At 41.5% G+C, this 20,866-nt stretch overlaps 1 protein-coding gene across 1 annotated transcript in view; it reads left to right on the forward strand.

Moving 5' to 3' along the window:
* Nucleotides 1-6,893: 6,893 nt before the first annotated feature.
* Nucleotides 6,894-20,866, forward strand: part of LOC134319688 (stress-70 protein, mitochondrial) — a 29,385-nt gene continuing 15,412 nt past the window's right edge. The window contains exons 1-7 of the mRNA XM_063000980.1: nucleotides 6,894-6,899; nucleotides 7,758-7,939; nucleotides 9,049-9,173; nucleotides 9,287-9,360; nucleotides 13,256-13,362; nucleotides 13,454-13,616; nucleotides 20,192-20,284. Coding sequence (XP_062857050.1) covers nucleotides 6,894-6,899; nucleotides 7,758-7,939; nucleotides 9,049-9,173; nucleotides 9,287-9,360; nucleotides 13,256-13,362; nucleotides 13,454-13,616; nucleotides 20,192-20,284 — 750 coding nt within the window. The remainder of the gene's footprint in view (nucleotides 6,900-7,757; nucleotides 7,940-9,048; nucleotides 9,174-9,286; nucleotides 9,361-13,255; nucleotides 13,363-13,453; nucleotides 13,617-20,191; nucleotides 20,285-20,866) is intronic.

Below are 20,866 nucleotides of genomic sequence, written 5' to 3' on the forward strand. Positions count from 1 at the left end.
ACACTCCTGGAAATTAGTTTATACTGACTTTGCAAATGTATTTTCAGCTTCGTAGTAGCGCAAAACAGTGTCTTAAGAACAATACACGAGTGTTTTAATGTTTTTGGGCAGTCCTGTTAAGTGGTTTTTATTGATTTTGCCAGATGCATTTTCAACTTCAGATGAGCTCAAAACAGTCTTTTAAGCACAATACACGATTGTTTCAATGTTTTTGTACATTTCTGTTAATTAGTTCACATTGAGATTGCCAGATGCATTTTCAGCTTAGACAAGCTCAAAACTGTGTTTTAAGCAAACTTTGCGAATTGTTTAGTTTTTCTGAACTATCCGATTACTTCGTTGATTTTGAAATTGACACATGGATTTAAAGCTTCAAAGGAGCAGTAAACGGTTTCTTAAGCCTATTACTACAAAGACGAATAAGTGTTTGAGTACATTTCTATTATTTCCATGGCACTGGCACTGCAACTTTCCTTTTCAGTTCAGGGAAACTCAAACAAGTGTTTTCAGCACACTACACGAGTGGTTTAGTTATTTTTGTCTATTCCTATTATTTCGTAGGTATTGACTTTGCTAAAAGCATTATAGAAATAAAACTTGGATATAACTTAGAGTAGTCCGTGTACAACTTGTATAGCAGTGTAGATTTACTGTCTTCTGAAAATAACTCAACACACAGCCATTAATGTCTAAATGGCTGGCAACATAAGTGAGTACACCCCACAGTGAACATGTCCAAATTGAGCACAAAGTGTCAATATTTTGTGTGACCACCATTATTATCCAGCACTGCCTTAACCCTCCTGGGCATGGAATTCACCAGAGCTGCACAGGTTGCTACTGGAATCCTCTTCCACTCCTCCATGGTGACATCACGGAGCTGGTGGATGTTAGACACCTTGAACTCCTCCACCTTCCACTTGAGGATGCGCCACAGGTGCTCAATTGGGTTTAGTCCATCACCTTTACCTTCAGCTTCCTCAGCAAGGCAGTTGTCATCTTGGAGGTTGTGTTTGGGGTTGTTATCCTGTTGGAAAACTGCCATGAGGCCCAGTTTTCGAAGGGAGGGGATCATGCTCTGTTTCAGAATGTCACAGTACATGTTGGAATTCATGTTTCCCTCAATGAACTGCAGCTCCGCAGTGCCAGCAACACTCATGCAGCCCAAGACCATGATGCTACCACCACCATGCTTGACTGTAGGCAAGATACAGTTGTCTTGGTACTTCTCACCAGGGCGCCGCCACACATGCTGGACACCATCTGAGCCAAACGAGTTTATCTTGGTCTCGTCAGACCACAGGGCATTCCAGTAATCCATGTTCTTGGACTGCTTGTCTTCAGCAAACTGTTTGCGGGCTTTCTTGTGCGTCAGCTTCCTTCTGGGATGACGACCATGCAGACTGAGTTGATGCAGTGTGCGGTGTATGGTCTGAGCACTGACAGGCTGACCTCCCACGTCTTCAACCTCTGCAGCAATGCTGGCAGCACTCGTGTCTATTTTTTAAAGCCAACCTCTGGATATGACGCCGAACACGTGGACTCAACTTCTTTGGTCGACCCTGGCGAAGCCTGTTCCGAGTGGAACCTGTCCTGGAAAACCGCTGTATGACCTTGGCCACCATGCTGTAGCTCAGTTTCAGGGTGTTAGCAATCTTCTTATAGCCTAGGCCATCTTTGTGGAGAGCAACAATTCTATTTCTCACATCAAGGAATCAAGGAGGGTTTATTGTCATTCACATCACATGTGGTACATGAGGTGGAACGAAATTATGACCCAAGGTCCCAGTTACACCCAATAAAATATCTAATATATACAATACAAAAGAATAATCATAGTATGAAAAATATTTACAAATATAAAAAGTAGAAGTAAATGTAGCAATGTAAAAATGTAGAAATGTAAAAATGTAGAAATGTAGAAATGTAGCAGCAACATGAACAATAAGAGTGCATTTAACTTATAAGCATGGGTAGTAGAACTGAGTAGCAGCATAATAAAATGACCAAGTGCAAGGTGCAAAGACTGTCTTATTGTGCGTAAATGTAAGGTGTCCAAGTGTACTCTGAAAGTGTCAGTGCAGAGTGTTTGGCGAGGTGGAGTTTGAGAGTCTTTCTCAGTCTTGTTGTTCTACACTTAATGCTCCGCAGCCTCCTGCCTGAGGGGAGCGGGACAAAAAGTGAGTGTGCTGGGTGAGTGGGGTCCTTCATGATGCAGGTGGCCCTTTTCCTGCATCTGGAGGTGTAGATGTCGGTGGTGGTGGGGAGGCTGACTCCGACCGTCCTCTGTGCCGCCTTCACCACTCTCTGCAGAGCTTTCCTGTCTGCAGCCGAGCAGCTTCCATGCCACACGTTGATGCTGGAGCACAGGACGCTCTCCACCACACATCTGTAGAAGGAGGTGAGGACTGAGCTCCCGAGTCCGGCTCGCCTCAGCCGCCTGAGGAAGTAGAGCCGCTGATGTGCCTTCTTGACCAGACAGGAAGTGTTGTTGCTCCAGGTGAGGTTGTTACTCAGGTGCACACCTAAGTACCTGTAGCTGGAGACCACTTCCACCTCAGATCCTCCGACGTGCAGGGGGAGGTGGGCGTGTCTGCTCCTTCTGAAGTCCACGATCATCTCCTTCGTCTTCTTCGTGTTGATGCAGAGGTTGTTCTTTCTGCACCAGTCCTCCAGGTGTTCCACCTCCTGTCTGTAGTTGGACTCATCATTGTTTGTGATGTTTCCAACCACTGCTGTGTCGTCCGCAAACTTCACAATATGACAGCCCGGATGCAGAGGTGAGCAGTCATATGTGAGCAGTGTGAACAGGAGGGGGCTCAACACGCAGCCCTGAGGGGAGCCAGTGCTGAGGATAGTGGTGGAGGAGGAGATGTCATGGATCTTCACCGACTGCGGCCTGTTGGTCAGGAAGTCCAAGACCCAGTTGCAAAGGGAAATGCTCAGTCCAAGTGAGAAGAGTTTGTTTGTTAGGGTCTGGGGAATCATGGTGTTGAAAGCAGATGTAAAGTCCACAAAGAGCAAACGGACATAAGAATCCTTCTGCTCCAGGTGGGTGAGTGCAGTGTGGACCACAGAAGAAATGGCATCTTCTGTGGAGCGGTTCTGTCTGTATGCGTACTGGTGTGGGTCCACAGTGATGTCGATGGTGGCTTTGATGTGGGTCATAACCAGTCTTTCAAAGCACTTAGTAACTATCGGCGTGAGGGCTATTGGCCGGTAGTCATTCAGACCAGTCACTGTGGAACTCTTGGGGACCGGGATGATGGTGGCGGTCTTCAGGCAGGTGGGAACAGCTGCTTGGATGAGGGAGACGTTGTAAATGTCCGCCAGGACCTCGCAGAGCTGATCCGCACATTCCTTTAGCACCCGCCCGGGAATGTTGTCCGGGCCAGCAGCTTTCCGTGGGTTGATCTTTTTAAGAGTCTTCCTCACTTCTGCTGGTGTAACGCTGAGGGGCTTTTCTCCAGGTGGGGGGGGTGAGTCTGGTGCTGGGGGGGGTGTCAGGGTCCTCAAAGCGGGCGTAGAATTTGTTGAGGGCTTCGGGCAGGGACGGGTCTTTGGGGCATTGTGCATCACTGGATTTGTAGTCTGTGATGCACTTAGTGTCCCTGGATTTTCTGAGCATATGCAGCTTTTGCTCTTTTTACCCCTGCAGTCAGCTCTCTTCTAGCCCTCCTGAGCTCTTGTGAGTCACCAGACCTGAAGGCAGCATCCCTGGCTTTCAGCAGAGCACGCACCTCTGCATTCAGCCAGGGTTTCTGGTTCGGGTAGCAAGTCACAGTCTTGGTGGTGGTGACATCCTCCACACACTTGCTGATGTACCCCAGAACAGAAGATGTGTAGTCCTCCAGATCCAGCTCCCCCTCACACTCAGCAGCCTCCCTGAAGATCTGCCCGTCTGTGCAGCCAAAGCAGTCCTGCAGCACCGCGTCGCCGTCGCTGGGCCACACAGTGATGGTCTTCTGTGTGGGTTTGGAGCGTTGCAGCGGGGGGTGGTATGCAGGGACCATCAGGATGGAGATGTGGTCAGAGAGCCCGAGGTGGGGGCGGGGGACGGCTCTGTATGCATCTCTTATGTTGGTGTAAACATGGTCGAGTGTGTTATTTCCCCGTGTTGGAATGTTCACATGCTGGAAAAACCTCGGCAATGTGTCCGTCAGTTTTACGTGGTTCAAGTCCCCCGCTACCACGTAAAACGCCGCCGGATGCTTGTTCTGGAGCGAGCTGATGTTGTCATGGAGCTCCTCCAGCGCGTTGTTAGCATTAGCATCCGGTGCTATGTAAACAGCGGTGACGAACACAGCCGTAAACTCCCGAGGCAGATAGTGTGGCCGACACTTTACAGTCAGTTGTTCTGTCGCCTCAGAGCAGTGGCTGTTTACCAACACGCAGTTTGTGCACCAACCTTTGTTTATGTAGACACATAAACCGCCACCCCGTGCTTTTCCGGACAGCTGATTGCGATCCGCTCGGAAGAGCTGCCGGCCGGCAAGCTGAAAGGCTGAGTCCGGCATGTTGTTGTTTAGCCAGGTTTCCGTGAGACAAATCACAGCGCAGTTCCTCATCTCATCAGAAACACTCATCCTCAGCCGCAGAAGGTCCAGCTTGTTATCCAGAGAGCGGACGTTAGACAGGAACAGAGATGGAATCGGGGGTCGGTTAGCATTAGCCTTTAGCCTGGCTAATACACCGCCGCGCTTCCCCCTCTTCTGACCCCGCTCGCACCGCCTCCTCTTGCCCTTTGTCCGCTGCGCTCTGCTCCCCCACGCCAGTGTCCGGAGGAGTTGTTGTCTGCCGAGCGCAGCTCGAAGATTATTGTCCATAGTTGCTGCCTTTGTGGCCAAACTGTCCTTTATCTTATACAGTTCAGTTCGGCTATAACTCACACACTTGAGATGCGTGGAGTTAGTGTTAGAAACGACGAAAAAGTTACTAAAAACTGGGTTTTCGCTGGGAGCGTGAGAAGCCGCTGCACTACTGCGCGCCGCCATCCTCAGAGAGTTCTTTGCCATGAGGTGCCATGTTGAATATCCAGTGGCCAGTATGAGAGAATTGTACCCAAAACACCAAATTTAACAGCCCTGCTCCCCATTTACACCTGGGACCTTGACACATGACACCAGGGAGGGACAACGACACATTTGGGCACAATTTGGACATGTTCACTGTGGGGTGTACTCACTTATGTTGCCAGCTATTTAGACATTAATGGCTGTGTGTTGAGTTATTTTCAGAAGACAGTAAATCTACACTGCTATACAAGCTGTACACTGACTACTCTAAGTTCCATGTCTATAGTGTTGTCCCATGAAAAGATATAATGAAATATTTGCAGAAATGTGAGGGGTGTACTCACTTTTGTGATACACTGTATATTTCAAATGTTTGTTTCTTTTAATGTTGATGATTATAACTGACAACTAATGAAAACCCCAAATTCAGTATCTCAGAAAATTAGAATATTGTGACAAGGTACAATATTGAAGACACCTGGTGCCACACTCTAATCAGCTAATTAACTCAAAACACCTGCAAAGGCCTTTAAATGGTCTCTCAGTCTAGTTCTGTAGGCTACACAATCATGGGGAAGACCGTTGACTTGACAGTTGTCCAAAAGACGACCATTGACACCTTGCACAAGGAGGGCAAGACACAAAAGGTCATTGCTAAAGAGGCTGGCTGTTCACAGAGCTCTGTGTCCAAGCACATTAATAGAGAGGCGAAGGGAAGGAAAAGATGTGGTAGAAAAAAGTGTACAAGCAATAGGGATAACCACACCCTGGAGAGGATTGTGAAACAAAACCCATTCAAAAATGTGTGGGAGATTCACAAAGAGTGGACTGCAGCTGCAGTCAGTGCTTCAAGAACCACCACGCACAGACGTATGCAAGACATGGGTTTCAGCTGTCGCATTCCTTGTGTCAAGCCACTCTTGAACAAGAGACCACGTCAGAAGTGTCTCGCCTGGGCTAAAGACAAAAAGGACTGCTGAGTGGTCCAAAGTTATGTTCTCTGATGAAAGTAAAATTTGCATTACCTTTGGAAATCAAGGTCCCAGAGTCTGGAGGAAGAGAGGAGAGGCACAGAATCCATGTTGCTTGAGGTCCAGTGTAAAGTTTCCACAGTCAGTGATGGTTTGGAGTGCCATGTCATCTGCTGGTGTTGTTGGTCCACTGTGTTTTCTGAGTTCCAAGGTCAACGCAGCCGTCTACCAGGAAGTTTTATAGCACTTCATGCTTCCTGCTGCTGACCAACTTTATGGAGATGCAGATTTCATTTTCCAACAGGACTTGGCACCTGCACACAGTGCCAAAGCTACCAGTACCTGGTTTAAGGACCATGGTATCCCTGTTCTTAATTGGCCAGCAAACTCGCCTGACCTTAACCCCATAGAAAATCTATGGGGTATTGTGAAGAGGAAGATGTGATACGCCAGACCCAACAATTCAGAAGAGCTGAAGGCCACTATCAGAGCAACCTGGGCTCTCATAACATCTGAGCAGTGCCACAGACTGATGGACTCCATGCCATGCCGCATTGCTGCAGTAATCCAGGCAAAAGGAGCCCCATCTAAGTATTGAGTGCTGTACAAGCTCATACTTTTCATGTTCATACTTTTCAGTTGGCCAACATTTATAAAAATTCTTTTTTTTGTATTGGTCTTAAGTAATATTCTAATTTTCTGAGATACTGAATTTGGGGTTTTCATTAGTTGTCAGTTATAATCATCAACATTAAAAGAAATAAACATTTTTGAATGGAATTACTGAAATAAATCAACTTTTCCATGATATTCTAATTTTATGACCAGCACCAGTATATATAATATCAGTCCAACAACAAAAGAGGTCAGTGCTACCTCGCCTGTAAGAGAGACTTGTTGTAGTCTGATGGCGGTGGGAAAAATGATCTCACATGCCGCTCTTTGACACAGCATAATTGCTTTAGCTGGTTGCTGAACACACTTTTCTGTACTTTTCTGTACACTTCTGGACATGGTTAACATAAGGCTTCTTTTTTGCACAGTAAAGTTTTAAGTGGCATTTGTGCATGTAACTCTGTATTCTAGCTTGACAAAGGTTTGCCAAAGTAATACCTTGCCCATGTGGTTATATCAGCTATTGTAATCTAAGAGATCGAAGATCACAGGTGTTTAGCCTAAGCTTGCGCCCTTGGCCTTTACGCACTGAAATTCCTCCCGATTCCTTGAATCTTTTAATGATATTATGCACTGTAGAGAAATATGCAAATCCCTTCGAATCTTTCTTTGAGTACCTGTTTGTTTTTAAACGTTTCAATCATTTTTTTGCGCATTTGTTGACAAACTGGAGATCCTCTGGCCATCTTTGCTCATCAAAGACTCAGCCTTTCCTGGATGCTGCTTTTGTACCAAACCATGATTACAATCACCTGTTGACATCACCTGTTTAGAATCACGTAATTATTTAGTTTTTTCACCTCATTACTAGCCCTAAATTGCCCCCGTCCCAACTTTTTTTGGAATGTTTTGCATGTCTGAAATGCAGGAATGGAGGTATTTTAAGAAATTAAATCAAGTTGAGCAGACAAAACATGAAATATCTTAAGTTCAAACTGTCTACAGTCAAATAAAAGTTAAAGTAAATGTAAGGAACATTGTCATTTTTATTTTATTTGCATTTTCCATACTGTCCCAACTTTCTGATAAGTGTTGTAGAACAATTTTCTAAAGAATCTTACTTAAATGAATTGATTGTTATTTTATCTATTTACAGGTCCTTGAAAATGCAGAAGGTGCAAGGACAACCCCATCAGTTGTAGCATTTACAGCTGATGGAGAAAGACTGGCGGGGATGCCAGCCAAAAGGCAAGCTGTCACTAACCCAAACAACACGCTTTACGCTACCAAACGGCTGATCGGGAGACGCTACGATGACCCTGAAGTTCAGAAGGATTTGTAAGTTAAGATTTATGGCATGTTCCTTTATTTTATCTCTTTTGTAATTCCTCTGCTGCTTGCACCACCCCTGTGCTGGCTGAGAGGAGCCACGGAGTAGTGCATTTCCTCTCCTATGATCGATTCTTTCACATTATTACTTTGATTATTGCTTAATGTGTGGTTTTTTTTTTTTTTTTTTTTTTTTTTTATATATATATAAATTGTTTACAAAAAATTGTTTTAAAAAATTTGGGTTTTTATGAAATAAAATACACAATGCCCTTTTAACTAATGTATGTTAGTAGCATACCTTCTGTTATGGGTTTTGAATAGATATATTTTTTACCAAAATGTTTTTAGTTGTTCCATCATGAATTAAAAATCAAAACCTGAAATTTCAATCACAGCCCAGTCATTCAGTACTTTATGAAAACTTTTTTGACTGCAATTTCAGCTGCAAATCTTTTTGGATCTCTGTACAAGCTTTACACACCTGAATTTTTGAAGTTCAGCCAATTTTTTCAAGGCAGATCCTTTCAGGCTCTGTCTTTGAGATTTCATCTTTAGATCTTTTTCATAGACGTTTTTTGAGGTTCAAGTCTGGGCCACTCAAGGACATTTAGAGGTTTTTCTTGTTGCATAGAAGTACCTCCATAAATGAAAAAAAGTCTAGCAATTGTGCATGGAGAAATGCTTTTTTTTTTTTAACTGGAAGACCATTCTCACAAGCAGTTTGTAAAGTGCCAAAATTTAACCCATTCTTTGTCAATAACTACACCTTTAATTAATAGTAATTTTATACCCAATCATAACTGCATCGACATGTAAAAGTTTCATTCAAGTTATCCAGTGTATAAAACTATTTTAGTTCTACATAACTATTGGGGAGATTAAATAATTATCCAAAAATATTTGGCTCTTTTCCATACAATTACTACTAATATTTTATTTGACACAAAGGTTTTTTTTATCTCTTTAAATTTTGCTTTTTCAAAGGATGTGGGTATGTGTTTGTCAACATTGTGTTACAATTTGTTTAAATACAATGTTTATATACAAAGTGTTTTTCAATGCTTAAGTTAATTGCTCACAGTAAATATTTGCAATGTGTGGTTTATCATTTACAGGAAGAATGTTCCATATAAAATAGTGCGTGCATCCAATGGTGATGCCTGGATAGAAGCCCATGGAAAGCTTTACTCTCCTAGCCAGATTGGTGCTTTTATCCTTATGAAAATGAAAGAGACTTCAGGTAAGATCTTTGTATTATCAAGACATACTATGAATAAATAAGAAACAATTATTTTAGGAATAATTATTTCATCATCAAGTATAATTAAAAGCTATGGTAATGTGCTTTTTTAGAAAACTATTTGGGCCAGATGGTGAAGAATGCTGTTGTGACTGTACCAGCCTATTTCAATGATTCTCAGAGACAGGTATGGACTGGTAAAAAAAATTAGTTATTTCATTTATCACAGATCATTGTAAAGTAATTGTGAATTCTATAGTTATATTTAAATGACAGACTTGCCTTATATACCATTTAGGGTTGTACTTCCTAGTGAAAAAAATGCCCTTATTTTTTTGTTTTTGTTTTACAATAAAAGTATAGTAAGTACAAAAATAGTTGTTGAATTTTAGCACTCTTTAAGTGCTTTGACCATTAGTGTGACAACAAAACACTATACAGCACTGTGGCATAGTATACTTAAGTCTACTTTTCACCAGGCCTTTTAGCTTATAGAAATGCATGTATAGATTAAACCCAACCTTCTTAGTTTAACTGATTTGGTGCTAAACTGTGATTGTTTCCTTACAATTTATATAATGTGTGTAAGTGTTTGGACGTGTCTTTTAGCTTGTTGGGCATTTCAGAAAGAAATGGTATTAAAATAGAAAAATGGCTGTTGTCGTGGAAAAGGCTTCTCACAAGCACATGGCGTCAAAGAGCTCAGGGCTCTGTGCAGGCTACTGGAATTTAAAAAAAAAATTATAAATATTGTGAAAGTTTGTTTTTTGTTCATTATTTATTTAAAATGCAAATAGATTTTGTTTTAATGTTGATCAGTGTGGCTTATAGCTCATAAAAATCAAAGTCTTAAATTATTACAATATTTAATAAAATTAAACAGAAATGGATGTACAATACAGTAATGTCTGTCTTTTGACAAGTGTGTTTATTTTAGCATCATACATGCAGTCATTTCAAAAAAAATAAAGAAGTACTCTAATATACTGTTACTGCTTTTGGCAACATTGACAGCCTCCAGACATTTAGAGTCCTGCTTTGTGTGGTGAAAGTTGTGGATTGAAACAGTCACTAGCTAAGCCTGAAGTTGTTTGGGAGTTGTACATGGTTTCTTTCTTGATTCTGAACCACCTTTTGTAAGGTTCTTATCAGTTTTCCTCTTTCCACCACATTCTAGAAGGTTCTTGTCTGTTCCATGAGTACCAAAACTTGTTGGTAATGTAGAAGCCAGGGTCTCAGGTTGTTTGGATATTGTCTTGTACTTTTTACTTGTTTGTTCTTGGTGATAATAGCATTTTCAGTGTGTTCACTGACAAGTATTTATATTTTTTATTTAAAAAAACAAAAAACAAAATGTGATATCTGAAATGGGGAATGAACATCGGATTTTTTTTTGCTGTAACGTGATTACTTGGGATACAGGGAAGTCTCCAGGTTCTCATACAGCAGCAGGGACAAAAGAGACAGTGGAACAACTTGAATTTGTCTTCCACATCCTCCATACAGCTCAGATCTGGCTCTGAGTAAAAGAGCCTGAAAGAGGCTCTGTGCAGTTGCACATTCACCTCTGATGATGAAATAAAGGAAGCAGTGCTCACCTGGCCCTGAAGATCTGCTTAAGGGCTAGAAAGAAATTGTATGAGATTGCTTGATGAATTTTCCATAGAAAATTGGAAAAAAAAATAGGACCAGGAAATTGCTGCATAAGATCTGTGATACTGGTAGCTACGAAAGACAAAGCGGTTTTTGGGAATCTGGACTTTGTTAGTCTAAATTATTTATCATCATCTGGCGCAGAAAAAAAAAAAAATTTAAAGTGATCAACATCTGCCAAAGTTATGGGCAAAAGTGCAGAGGTCCCTTTACTGTGTGTGTTGTATGTATGTATGTATGTATTAGGGCTGGCACAGATCCAATACTCTGTATCGGTATCAGTCCGATATTGGCCCAAATCACTGGATCGGATATCGGAAGGAAAAAAACTTGTGATCCGATACTGTTGCTTAATGTAAATAACAATGTAAATAAGGCCATTGTTTGTGTGTAAAGCAAATAACACACAAAGATACGTTCCAACAGAGTGCCGTTTATTGCCAGCTCACTCGGCAACTGCTGTAACAAGGTGCATCTTGATGACATCATTAGCATGTGTCACTTAAGCAATAGAACACGAGAGGGAGTGTGTTTTCGCGAATAACATCACAACCTCGAGTGTTCTATTGCTTTCATACAACAGTTTTTACAAAATAAAGAAAGAAAATAAATCGAAGAAGCCCTGAATTTCATAATAAATATGCTTTAATATTGACAATACCTTCCGCCAAAAAGTAGTTCCACAACGAATATAAAGTTAAACACTACAAAGCAGACATCCCAAGTTGCAAAAACTCATTTCAGGGAGGTAAGAACAACAAGAAGAAAAAGTCAAGAACTTTCGAAGGGAAAAAAAAGAAATAAAAAAACCTCTCGCACACACCAAAGGGTATGGGTGAAAACAGAACTTCTAGGAGCTGCTAACAGGGCTATTAAGCTAACTGTTCGCGTTACAAACACATTAATGTTCCCTACATAGTGCACTAGATTGTGTATCAGATCACAGATATATGTTCCCTACATAGTGCACTAGATAGTGAATTGGACAATTGGTTATGTTCCCTACACGGTGCACTGGATTGTATATCAGATAACGGATTTAAAATGCGACCAGGAAAAAAAGTCTGTGTCGCCTGCGTGCGCGTTTGTGTGCATGAAGCTTGTCGTTACTGGCAACGCGTCAGCGGAGTAATACCATTGTGGTGTGAAAAGACCGTGCTGTTATCACGAATATCAGCACGGCTAGAACGCTTCTCAACCAATCAGATTGTAAGGTCGGAACTAACTGTTGTATAATGATCTACAACTCATCTGCAACAGCCATTCAGAAATTAAAACACACTGATCTACTTAAACTTTTTACATTTAAAAAAAATCGTCTACTACTGCCACATCTAAAAACACTGTTTAAACACAATAAAAATTGCTTTATAAATGATAAATCTTGCCCCGGCTTGGAGATATCTCACATCCTCAACGATTAATCCATTAGTGTTATGAAATAAAACAAACTACACCGTTTCCCGTTTAGCCACAGATGTCCTTTTCAAAATCCAGCATAATTTAATAATCTAAAAACGTGACACAACTTTAATGTAAAATCTCAACCCTGTGTCAATTCTAATTGGTCCATCGTGTTTGATTGACATCCACATCTTCCAATTGTAGACACTTTGGATGACACGCTGTAAAGCGAGATGTCACGTGAACAACAGCTCGAACGTAAGTGAAACCAAAAATGCTGCCAAATGTTCTGTGTAAAAGTTAAAATAAAAACAGCAGTTTTGCATAGCTGTGAAGTTTTAGAATATTTGTTTCACAGTCTGAGCATTGTTGTTTAGATAGCTACTTTAACCATGGTGCATTGAGACATGTTTTATTACTGCTTAGTTGTTTAAGAGGAGAAATGACGGTATCAGATTGGTATCGGTATCGGACATGACATAAAGTGGTATCAAGCCAACCCTAGTATGTATGTATGTAAAACACCACTCATCTCTGTAATGTTACTTAAATTGTTCTTAAATATGCTCAGTTTCCGTATCACAGCCCTGATTGTTTAAGTAAAACATTAAGTCTTTAAAAAAGTGGCCTGAAAACACTTTGCAGTCAAAACTGCATCATCTGTCTGCAAATCACAATCTTTGAAATATTGTGAAATGCAAGGATAGAATGCATCATCAGATTTTGCACAAGCTTGTGGAATCCATGTAACTTAATTGTATTAAAAGTAAGAAAAAAGCAATAAAAGTTCTTTAGAGGTTGTAGACGTGTTTGTGTCCGCGTTTCAAATGTCAAACAGGTGTTAAAAATATTAGTTTATACTTAACCTAAAACTGTTGCTTCATACTGTACCTCTTATACTTTTGAAGGAAAAGGAAGGAAATAAGTGTTTTTGTTGTACAAAGTTTTGTACAGTCATTTTAAAGCTCTTTACTCTTAGTATCTGTCATTTATATTGTTATAAACTAATGTGTTATTGGTTACAGGCAACCAAGGATGCTGGCCAAATTGCAGGTCTAAATGTGCTCAGAGTCATTAATGAGCCTACAGCAGCTGCTCTGGCATATGGACTGGACAAGACTCAGGACAAGATGTAAGTGTTTGACACGTCTAATAATTAATGTTGGTGGCACAGATTTTGTTCTGTCACGTCATTTATTCGTACTTGTTTCCTTACAATTTAGTATTGCCGTGTATGACCTTGGTGGGGGCACATTTGATATCTCGGTTTTGGAGATTCAGAAGGGAGTTTTTGAAGTGAAATCTACCAATGGTGACACATTCTTGGGTGGAGAAGATTTTGATCAGCACCTGCTTCAGCATATAGTAAAAGAGTTCAAGAGAGAGGTTTGTATGCATTTTATTTTTTGACTCGTCCCACCCAAGACAATCGGAATCGGGCTTTATTGGCCAAGTATGCTCACACATACAAGGAATTAGTTTTTGGTTACACAGATGCTTGCAGTGCACAAAAAAATACAGTAAAGACAATCTTATTCACACATCTCACTCTCTCTAACACACACATTCATACCTGTGAACATAGAAAACATTGTAAACATTTAGCATGTGCAATTTACATTGTAATTTTAAAAAGGTGCAGTTTTGTGCAATATAAAAACTATAGAAAATATAAAAATATATAAATATGAAATGGAAGTAAAGGTGAAAATCCTGTGTATGCCATTACATAAATGAAATAGGTAGTTTTTGATGTGCAAGTGTCCCGAGTATTAACAGTACAGTAGTGTTCAATTGTTCATGAGCGTAATGGAGTTTGGATAAAAGCTTCTCTGTAGCCTGGTCGTTCGGGTCTTCATGTGGCTGAAGCGTCGGCCTGATGGAAGGCACCGAAACAGGTGATGGCCAGGGTGAGACGGGTCAGTGATGATTTTCTCTGCACGCTTCCTGGTTCTGGAGGCATGCAGGTCCAGCAGTGTGGGCAGCTTTACACCGATGGTCCTCTCTGCAGACTTGATGATGCGCTGCAGTCTCTTGGTGTCATGTTTTGTGACAGCGCTGCCCCACACTGTGATGGATGTGGTGACGATGGACTCTATGATGGCTGTGTAGAACTGCACCATCAGCTCTTGGGGTAGGTTGAACTTCCTCAGCTGGTACAGAAAGTACATCCTCTGTTGAGCCCTCTTGATGATGGAGTTGATGTTGCTGTCCCACTTCAGGTCCTTGGAGATCGTTGTGCCCAGGAACTTGTAGGACTCCACAGCCATCACAGTCCTGTCTAGGATGGTGAGTGCTGGCAGGGTTGGGGGGCTCCTCCTGAAGTCCACGGTCATCTCCACTGTTTTTGCTGTGTTCAGCTCCAGATTGTTCTGACTGCTCCAGAGGACAACCTGATCAACCACCCGTCTATAAGCAGACTCCTCACTGTCACTGATGAGACCAATGACTGTAGTGTCATCTGCAAACTTCAGGATTTTAACAGAGGAGTCCATGGAGGTACAGTCATTTGTGTACAGCGAGAAGAGCAGTGGGGAGAGTACACAACCCTGTGGGGAACCTGTGCTGATGGTTCGGGTCCCTGAAGTACACTTTCCCAGCCTCACCTGCTGTTTTTTGCCAGTAAGAAAGTCAGTTATCCACTGGCAGGTGGAGGCTGGTACGCTGAGTTCAGCCAGTTTGCTGTGTAATTGTCCTGGAATAATTGTGTTGAAGGCTGAGCTGAAGTCCAGGAACAGAATTCTTGCATAAGTTCCCAGGTGATCAAGGTGTTGAAGGATGAAGTGGAGACCCATGTTCACTGCATCGTCCACCGACCGGTTGGCCCGATAGGCAAATTGCAGGGAGTCTAGCAGGGGGTCCGTGATTTCCTTAATGTGGTTGAGAACCAGTCTTTCAAAGGACTTCATGACCACAGAGGTCAGGGCAACAGGTCTGTAGTCATTTAGTCCTGTGGTAGTTGCCTTTTTGGGAATGGGTATTATTGTGGAGCATTTAAAACAGGATGGAACCACACACAGCTCCAGTGATCTGTTGAAGATTTTAGTGAAGACAGGTGCAAGCTGGTCTGCACAGGTCCTCAGGCAGGAGGGAGAGATTCCATCAGGACCTGGGGCCTTCTTGACTTTCTGTTTTTTAAAAAGTCTCAGCACATCTTCCTCGCAGATCTTCAGGGCAGGCTGGATGGGTGGCTGATAGTCAGATGGGTGTGAAGTGGTGTTGGATGGGAGCTCGTTGCTGGGCTGTTCAAACCTGCAGTAGAATCTGTTAAGGTCGTCGGCCAGTTGACGATCTCCCATTGTCTGTGTAGGTGGCCTTTTGTAGCTGGTGATGTTCTGCAGACACCTCCAGGCGGTTGATGGCTCATTTGTGGACATCATGCTGCTTAGCTTGTTGGAGTAGTTCTTCTTTGCAGCCTTGATCTCTTTGGTTAGGGTGTTCCTTGCCTGGTTGTACAGCGCCCGATCCCCACTTCTATATGCTACCTCCTTAGACCGGCGCAGCTGTTTCAATTTGGCATTAAACCAGGGCTTGTCATTATTATATTTAATGCGAGTCCTGGTGGGAACACAGATGTCTTCACAAAAGCTGATGTAAGATGTCACAGTGTCCGTGTATTCATCCAGGCTGCTTGTGGCATCATCAAACACACACCAGTCTGTTAATTCCATGCAGTCCTGAAGCCTTTCTTTAGCCTCATTAGTCCATTTCTTCACCGTGCTGACCACAGGTTTGGCACACTTGAGCTTCTGTCTGTAGGTCGGGAGAAGATGAACTAAACAGTGGTCAGATAGTCCCAGTGCTGCACGGGGGACAGAGCGGTACGCACCTTTAAATACAGTATAACAGTGATCTAAAATGTTGCTCTCCCTGGTGGGGCAGGTAACATGCTGTCTGTATTTAGGTAGTTCGTTGTTAAGTTTTGCTCTGTTAAAGTCCCCTAAGATGATGAAAACAGAGTCTGTGTGTTTGTGCTCCACGCTGAGGATCTGATCAGCGAGTGCGCTCAGTGCCTCGCGCGCGCACGCTTGAGGTGGAATGTAAACAGCAACAAGCACAACTGATGAAAACTCCCGCGGACAATAAAACGGTCTACAGTTCAAGAAAAGTGATTCCAGATTAGGGCTGCATGTTCTCATTAACACTGTCACATCTGTACACCAGCCTTGGTTGATATAAAAGCAAATTCCGCCGCCTTTTTTCTTGCCGGAAAGCTCCGCGTTGCGGTCCGCTCGGTGGAGATGAAAGCCGTGCAGGTGGAGCGCGCTGTCCGGGACGGAATCAGTGAGCCAGGTCTCGGTGAAGCACAGTACAGCAGAGAGAGAAAAGTCCTTGTTGGTACGGTTTAACAGTGAAAGTTCGTCCATTTTATTTCCTAAAGAGCGAAGGTTTGTCATATGGATGCTGGGTAGCGGTGTACGAAGTCCGCGCTGTCTGAGTTTGACGAGCGCTCCGGCGCGCTTCCCACGTCTGCGCATCCGCCTGCGTCTGCTCAGGAGCGCAGCCGCTCCGCTGACCAAAATGTCCAAAAAACTGTCCGAAAATGAAAAATCAGGAAATATACCTGGTGGCATGAGCTGCCTAATGTTCAGCAGATCTTCTGCGCTGTATTGGAGTGTGTTTGGATCACACATGCCATAACAGACAAACAAAAACAAACAAAGCACTACGGAGCTCCTAACCAGTGTCGCCATCTGCGGCGCCATCTTGGTATTATACAAACAATATACAATTATACAAGCCACATAAAGCAGTTCTTAGTGTGTAATAAAAAAAAGATTTATAGGTAAATCACAATTTAGGCACTTTTCACATGTATATTATGAATAATTGGTCCTCCGATCTAAATGAAATCTAATTTTGTAACCCTATTTTTTTTGCAGTGTTAATGTCTGGAGCAGAATAATTTATACTATTATCAAAACTTTTTTATTAATCAAGATATATTTGGAATATGCTTACTACCATTGTAATGAGTTTTGCTTGACATGTTGAATGCTCCAATGTCAATTTTGCATCCAGTCATAGATGTCATTACATGCTTATTGTGATAACTGATGAGCCAAAACATTAGGACTCAAAAATAGCAATGCCTCTTGGTCAGCGTATCGATTGGTCAGTGAAATACATTTAATGGCCATGATAGTTCTCATAGTACACTTAGTAAATGCAGCAGGCATAAAGACCTAATTGATTTTCAAAAGTACCAAATTGTTATTGTTATTGACTGTAGGTTTTCACAGATTTCTTCAGGGATAACATTCCTTGCAGTTGTGTATTAAGAAACATTGTTCTTTAACTTGCTATTGCTAACTAATTCTTACTTTTTTATCATGTCACAAACTTTACCCCAACTTTTTGAATGTGGTGCAAGCATCAAATTAACAGAGTGCACAAATCACTGTTTTTATTTTGTATTTATTCACATGTCTTTGGATATGGCTTGTTATCATTATCCGTTGTTAAACCATCTCGTTTTTTTATTATTATTATTAAAATTGCATTTCTATTTAAAGACTTGACACCTGAGGACATTATACAAAATTAAAATAAAATAAATCAAACATAAAACTACATTAAATAAAATGGAGCTAACATTGAAGGAAAACACAATCTAAATTATACATCAAATTTAAAACTGCAATCAGCCAAAAGTTCAAGTGAAATAGATTGAGTTTGGATTTTAATGCATCAGTTGTCTTTGAGTTCCTGATAAGTTGAAGAGTATTCCACAAGCTGAGAGCAGCAGTGATGAATGCTCTCTTACTAAATGAGTGCCATTTAAAATGATGGTTGTTAAGGAATATGGCTATAGCAAATCGGTGATAAGTAAGTGCAAGCCTTTTTAAGATCTTGTAAGTATGAAGTATAATTTTCATAGATGTTTAGTGAAGATTAAAAACAGTGGGGGCAGTGGTCCCAGGGTCTATTATTACGGTTTGCTTTGAAGTCACAGATTCAGACCTGCTGAATCTGAATGTCATCTCATTTACATTTTTGCCATTTAGCAGACGCTTTTATCCAAAGCGACTTACTGTACTGTGACAGTATATTGTCTGAGCAATTGAGGGTTAAGGATCTTGCTCAATGACCCAACAGAGGCAACCTGGTAGTGGTGGGCTTTGAATCAGCAACCTTTTGATTACTAGTCCAGTACCTTAACCACTAGGCTACAACTGCCCTCAGAGATGACTTTGATGGTAAAACATCATGCATAATAGGCTTCATCAATTTCTGTGTGTACTCGGTAGTGCAGACCAAGACTGATTGCTGCTTTGCCAGTAACAAACCATGTTAGCAGTGATCTGAAATCTCTCCTCAACCAATACAAGAGAACCTTTAAGACTCATTGCTGGCCAGTTTAAATGACACCGTGGCCTTTATAAAGTTTTTGGATGCTGTCCACCTGCCACGCTCATTTTTTCCCCTTTTTGTCCCATTCACTTCCATTCATTTTTAAAAAGGCATGTTAATCTATTTCTTAAATCTTTCACTCATCCTACCAACCACATTTAAACACGTCTGCGCAAAAGTATTCGGACTTCTCACCAAGTGCACGCTTACACACACCCAGACACCTGCCTAAGCAAAATTATTTGCACTCCCATCAGCATACTTTTGCACACACACATCCCTTTTTGACTATCACGGAATGGGCTCTGTTCCGGTTCTTGAACTTAATTTTAAACCGTTCAGCACGTTTCCACAAAAAAATAATTTGATTGTTTGAACCAAAGAATACTAGGTATTTCAGTGCGAACCATGATATCTGTGGGTGTGTTAAGTTGTGGTTTAGGTGCAGATTTGGTTATGGTGCATTCATAAAATGCTTTTGCGCTGGCTGTGCCAGTGTTTTCTATAGAGTGTGGTGGTGCCGCTTAGCTTGACACCTGTGCTTTCCTCAGTGGTGCGGACCACATAAGTAGATATATTGATAGAGAGCTTAATAGATAGATTTATAGGTAGATTGATTTATTCCACTAGCATTACTTAACATATATTGGGTAACTACAGTGCAGTTATTAATGAAGGAAAAATTGAGTAAAGAATGAGTTAATAAAAGTGCAGGGAGGTGCAGTTTCAAGTATAGAGTGTATGGTCAAAAAATTAAATAGATTAAATAGTAAATAATAAAGTGATAAAGCACATTGGGCAAGACTAGCCCTATATATACATAAACCTACATACACAAACATACATATACATGTGTATGAACATACAAAAGTACACATACATGTACATACACATTCATACATGGCTACATGTAGGACCCTTGGTTCTTGGCTACCACCCGCTGCCCACGGATGCTGGAGTTGTAGAGCCTGATGGCTCTGGGGACATTTACATTTTCAGCATTTAGCAGACGCTCTTATCCAGAGCGACTTACAGAACAGCATCATTGAGAGCATTCTATCAAATCATCTGGACTCCCCAACAGTGTCTATGCCAACCAATTAAAAAACAAGCCCGGCTGCAGTAGCAAAGATGCAACACACCCTGAAAACTACCTGTTTGCCTTGTTACTATCTGCCAGGAGTTACAGGGCTATTTGTACACTCACGAACAGACTGAGAAACAGGTTCTACCCAAGAGCTGTGGCCTCCATCACTCCTCACTGATTACCCCACCCCTCATATACTGTCACCTTGCACACTGAGTATTTTGCACATCTACACACAGCCACTTCACTCATGCATAAACTATATTGCAAATAAGACTGGCATCTCTCACAGACTTTTACCTGGTACTTTTTGCATTTTGCACATTTGCACACATTCACTTTCTACACACATACTGTACTGGTTCATCCATTGTTAATAACCAAATGTAAGGTAAATGCTTTTTTTTTTTATTGTCACACTAAATTTCATTGACTGCAATATAATGACAGTAAAGGTGGTTCTTTTTCACTTACTATACTAGTTATAATGGCCAACATGCTTTGCTTTTTTTTTTGTCAGTCGGGTGTGGATCTGACCAAAGATAACATGGCATTGCAAAGAGTAAGAGAGGCAGCTGAGAAGGCCAAATGTGAGCTTTCTTCTTCTCTGCAGGTATGTTTTATTTGTTTCTCTTTCTGCCCATTCACATGTACAATAATGACATTTAGCAGATGCTTTAATCCAAAGCGACTTACAAGTGTGACTGAATATAGTACAAGCAATTGAGAGTTAATGGGCCTTGTTCAAGGTCTCGACAGTGGAAACTTGGTACTGGTGGGGCTTGAACCAGGGACCTTCTTGTCACTCGTCCATTATTTTGAAAAATGAGCTACAATTGCCCTCCACAAACCAGTATTAAATAAGCAATACTGTCACTGTATGCATGCTAAAAGATTACCAAGCCCAGAACAAAATTCTACAACTACAACGGATTCTTCAGATCCCCTGTGTTTTAGCATACTTGATGTCGTGAATTTGGTTTTAAATTAATTCATGGTTTTAACTTAATTTATTGTTTTTACTGAAACTTGTTTGCTTTAATTGTCTTTAAGATCTTGAATTGCAGTCTACCTTTTGTTCCGATTTAATTTGACCATTTTGTCTTTAAAGGCCCACAATTAAAACAGGTTGTGACGTCTGCAGCACTGTATACACTGACTAGGCATAACATTATGACCACCTTCCTAATATTGT

The sequence above is a fragment of the Trichomycterus rosablanca genome, chromosome 8, assembly GCF_030014385.1.
Source record: "Trichomycterus rosablanca isolate fTriRos1 chromosome 8, fTriRos1.hap1, whole genome shotgun sequence".
NCBI classification, from domain to species: Eukaryota; Metazoa; Chordata; class Actinopteri; order Siluriformes; family Trichomycteridae; genus Trichomycterus; species Trichomycterus rosablanca.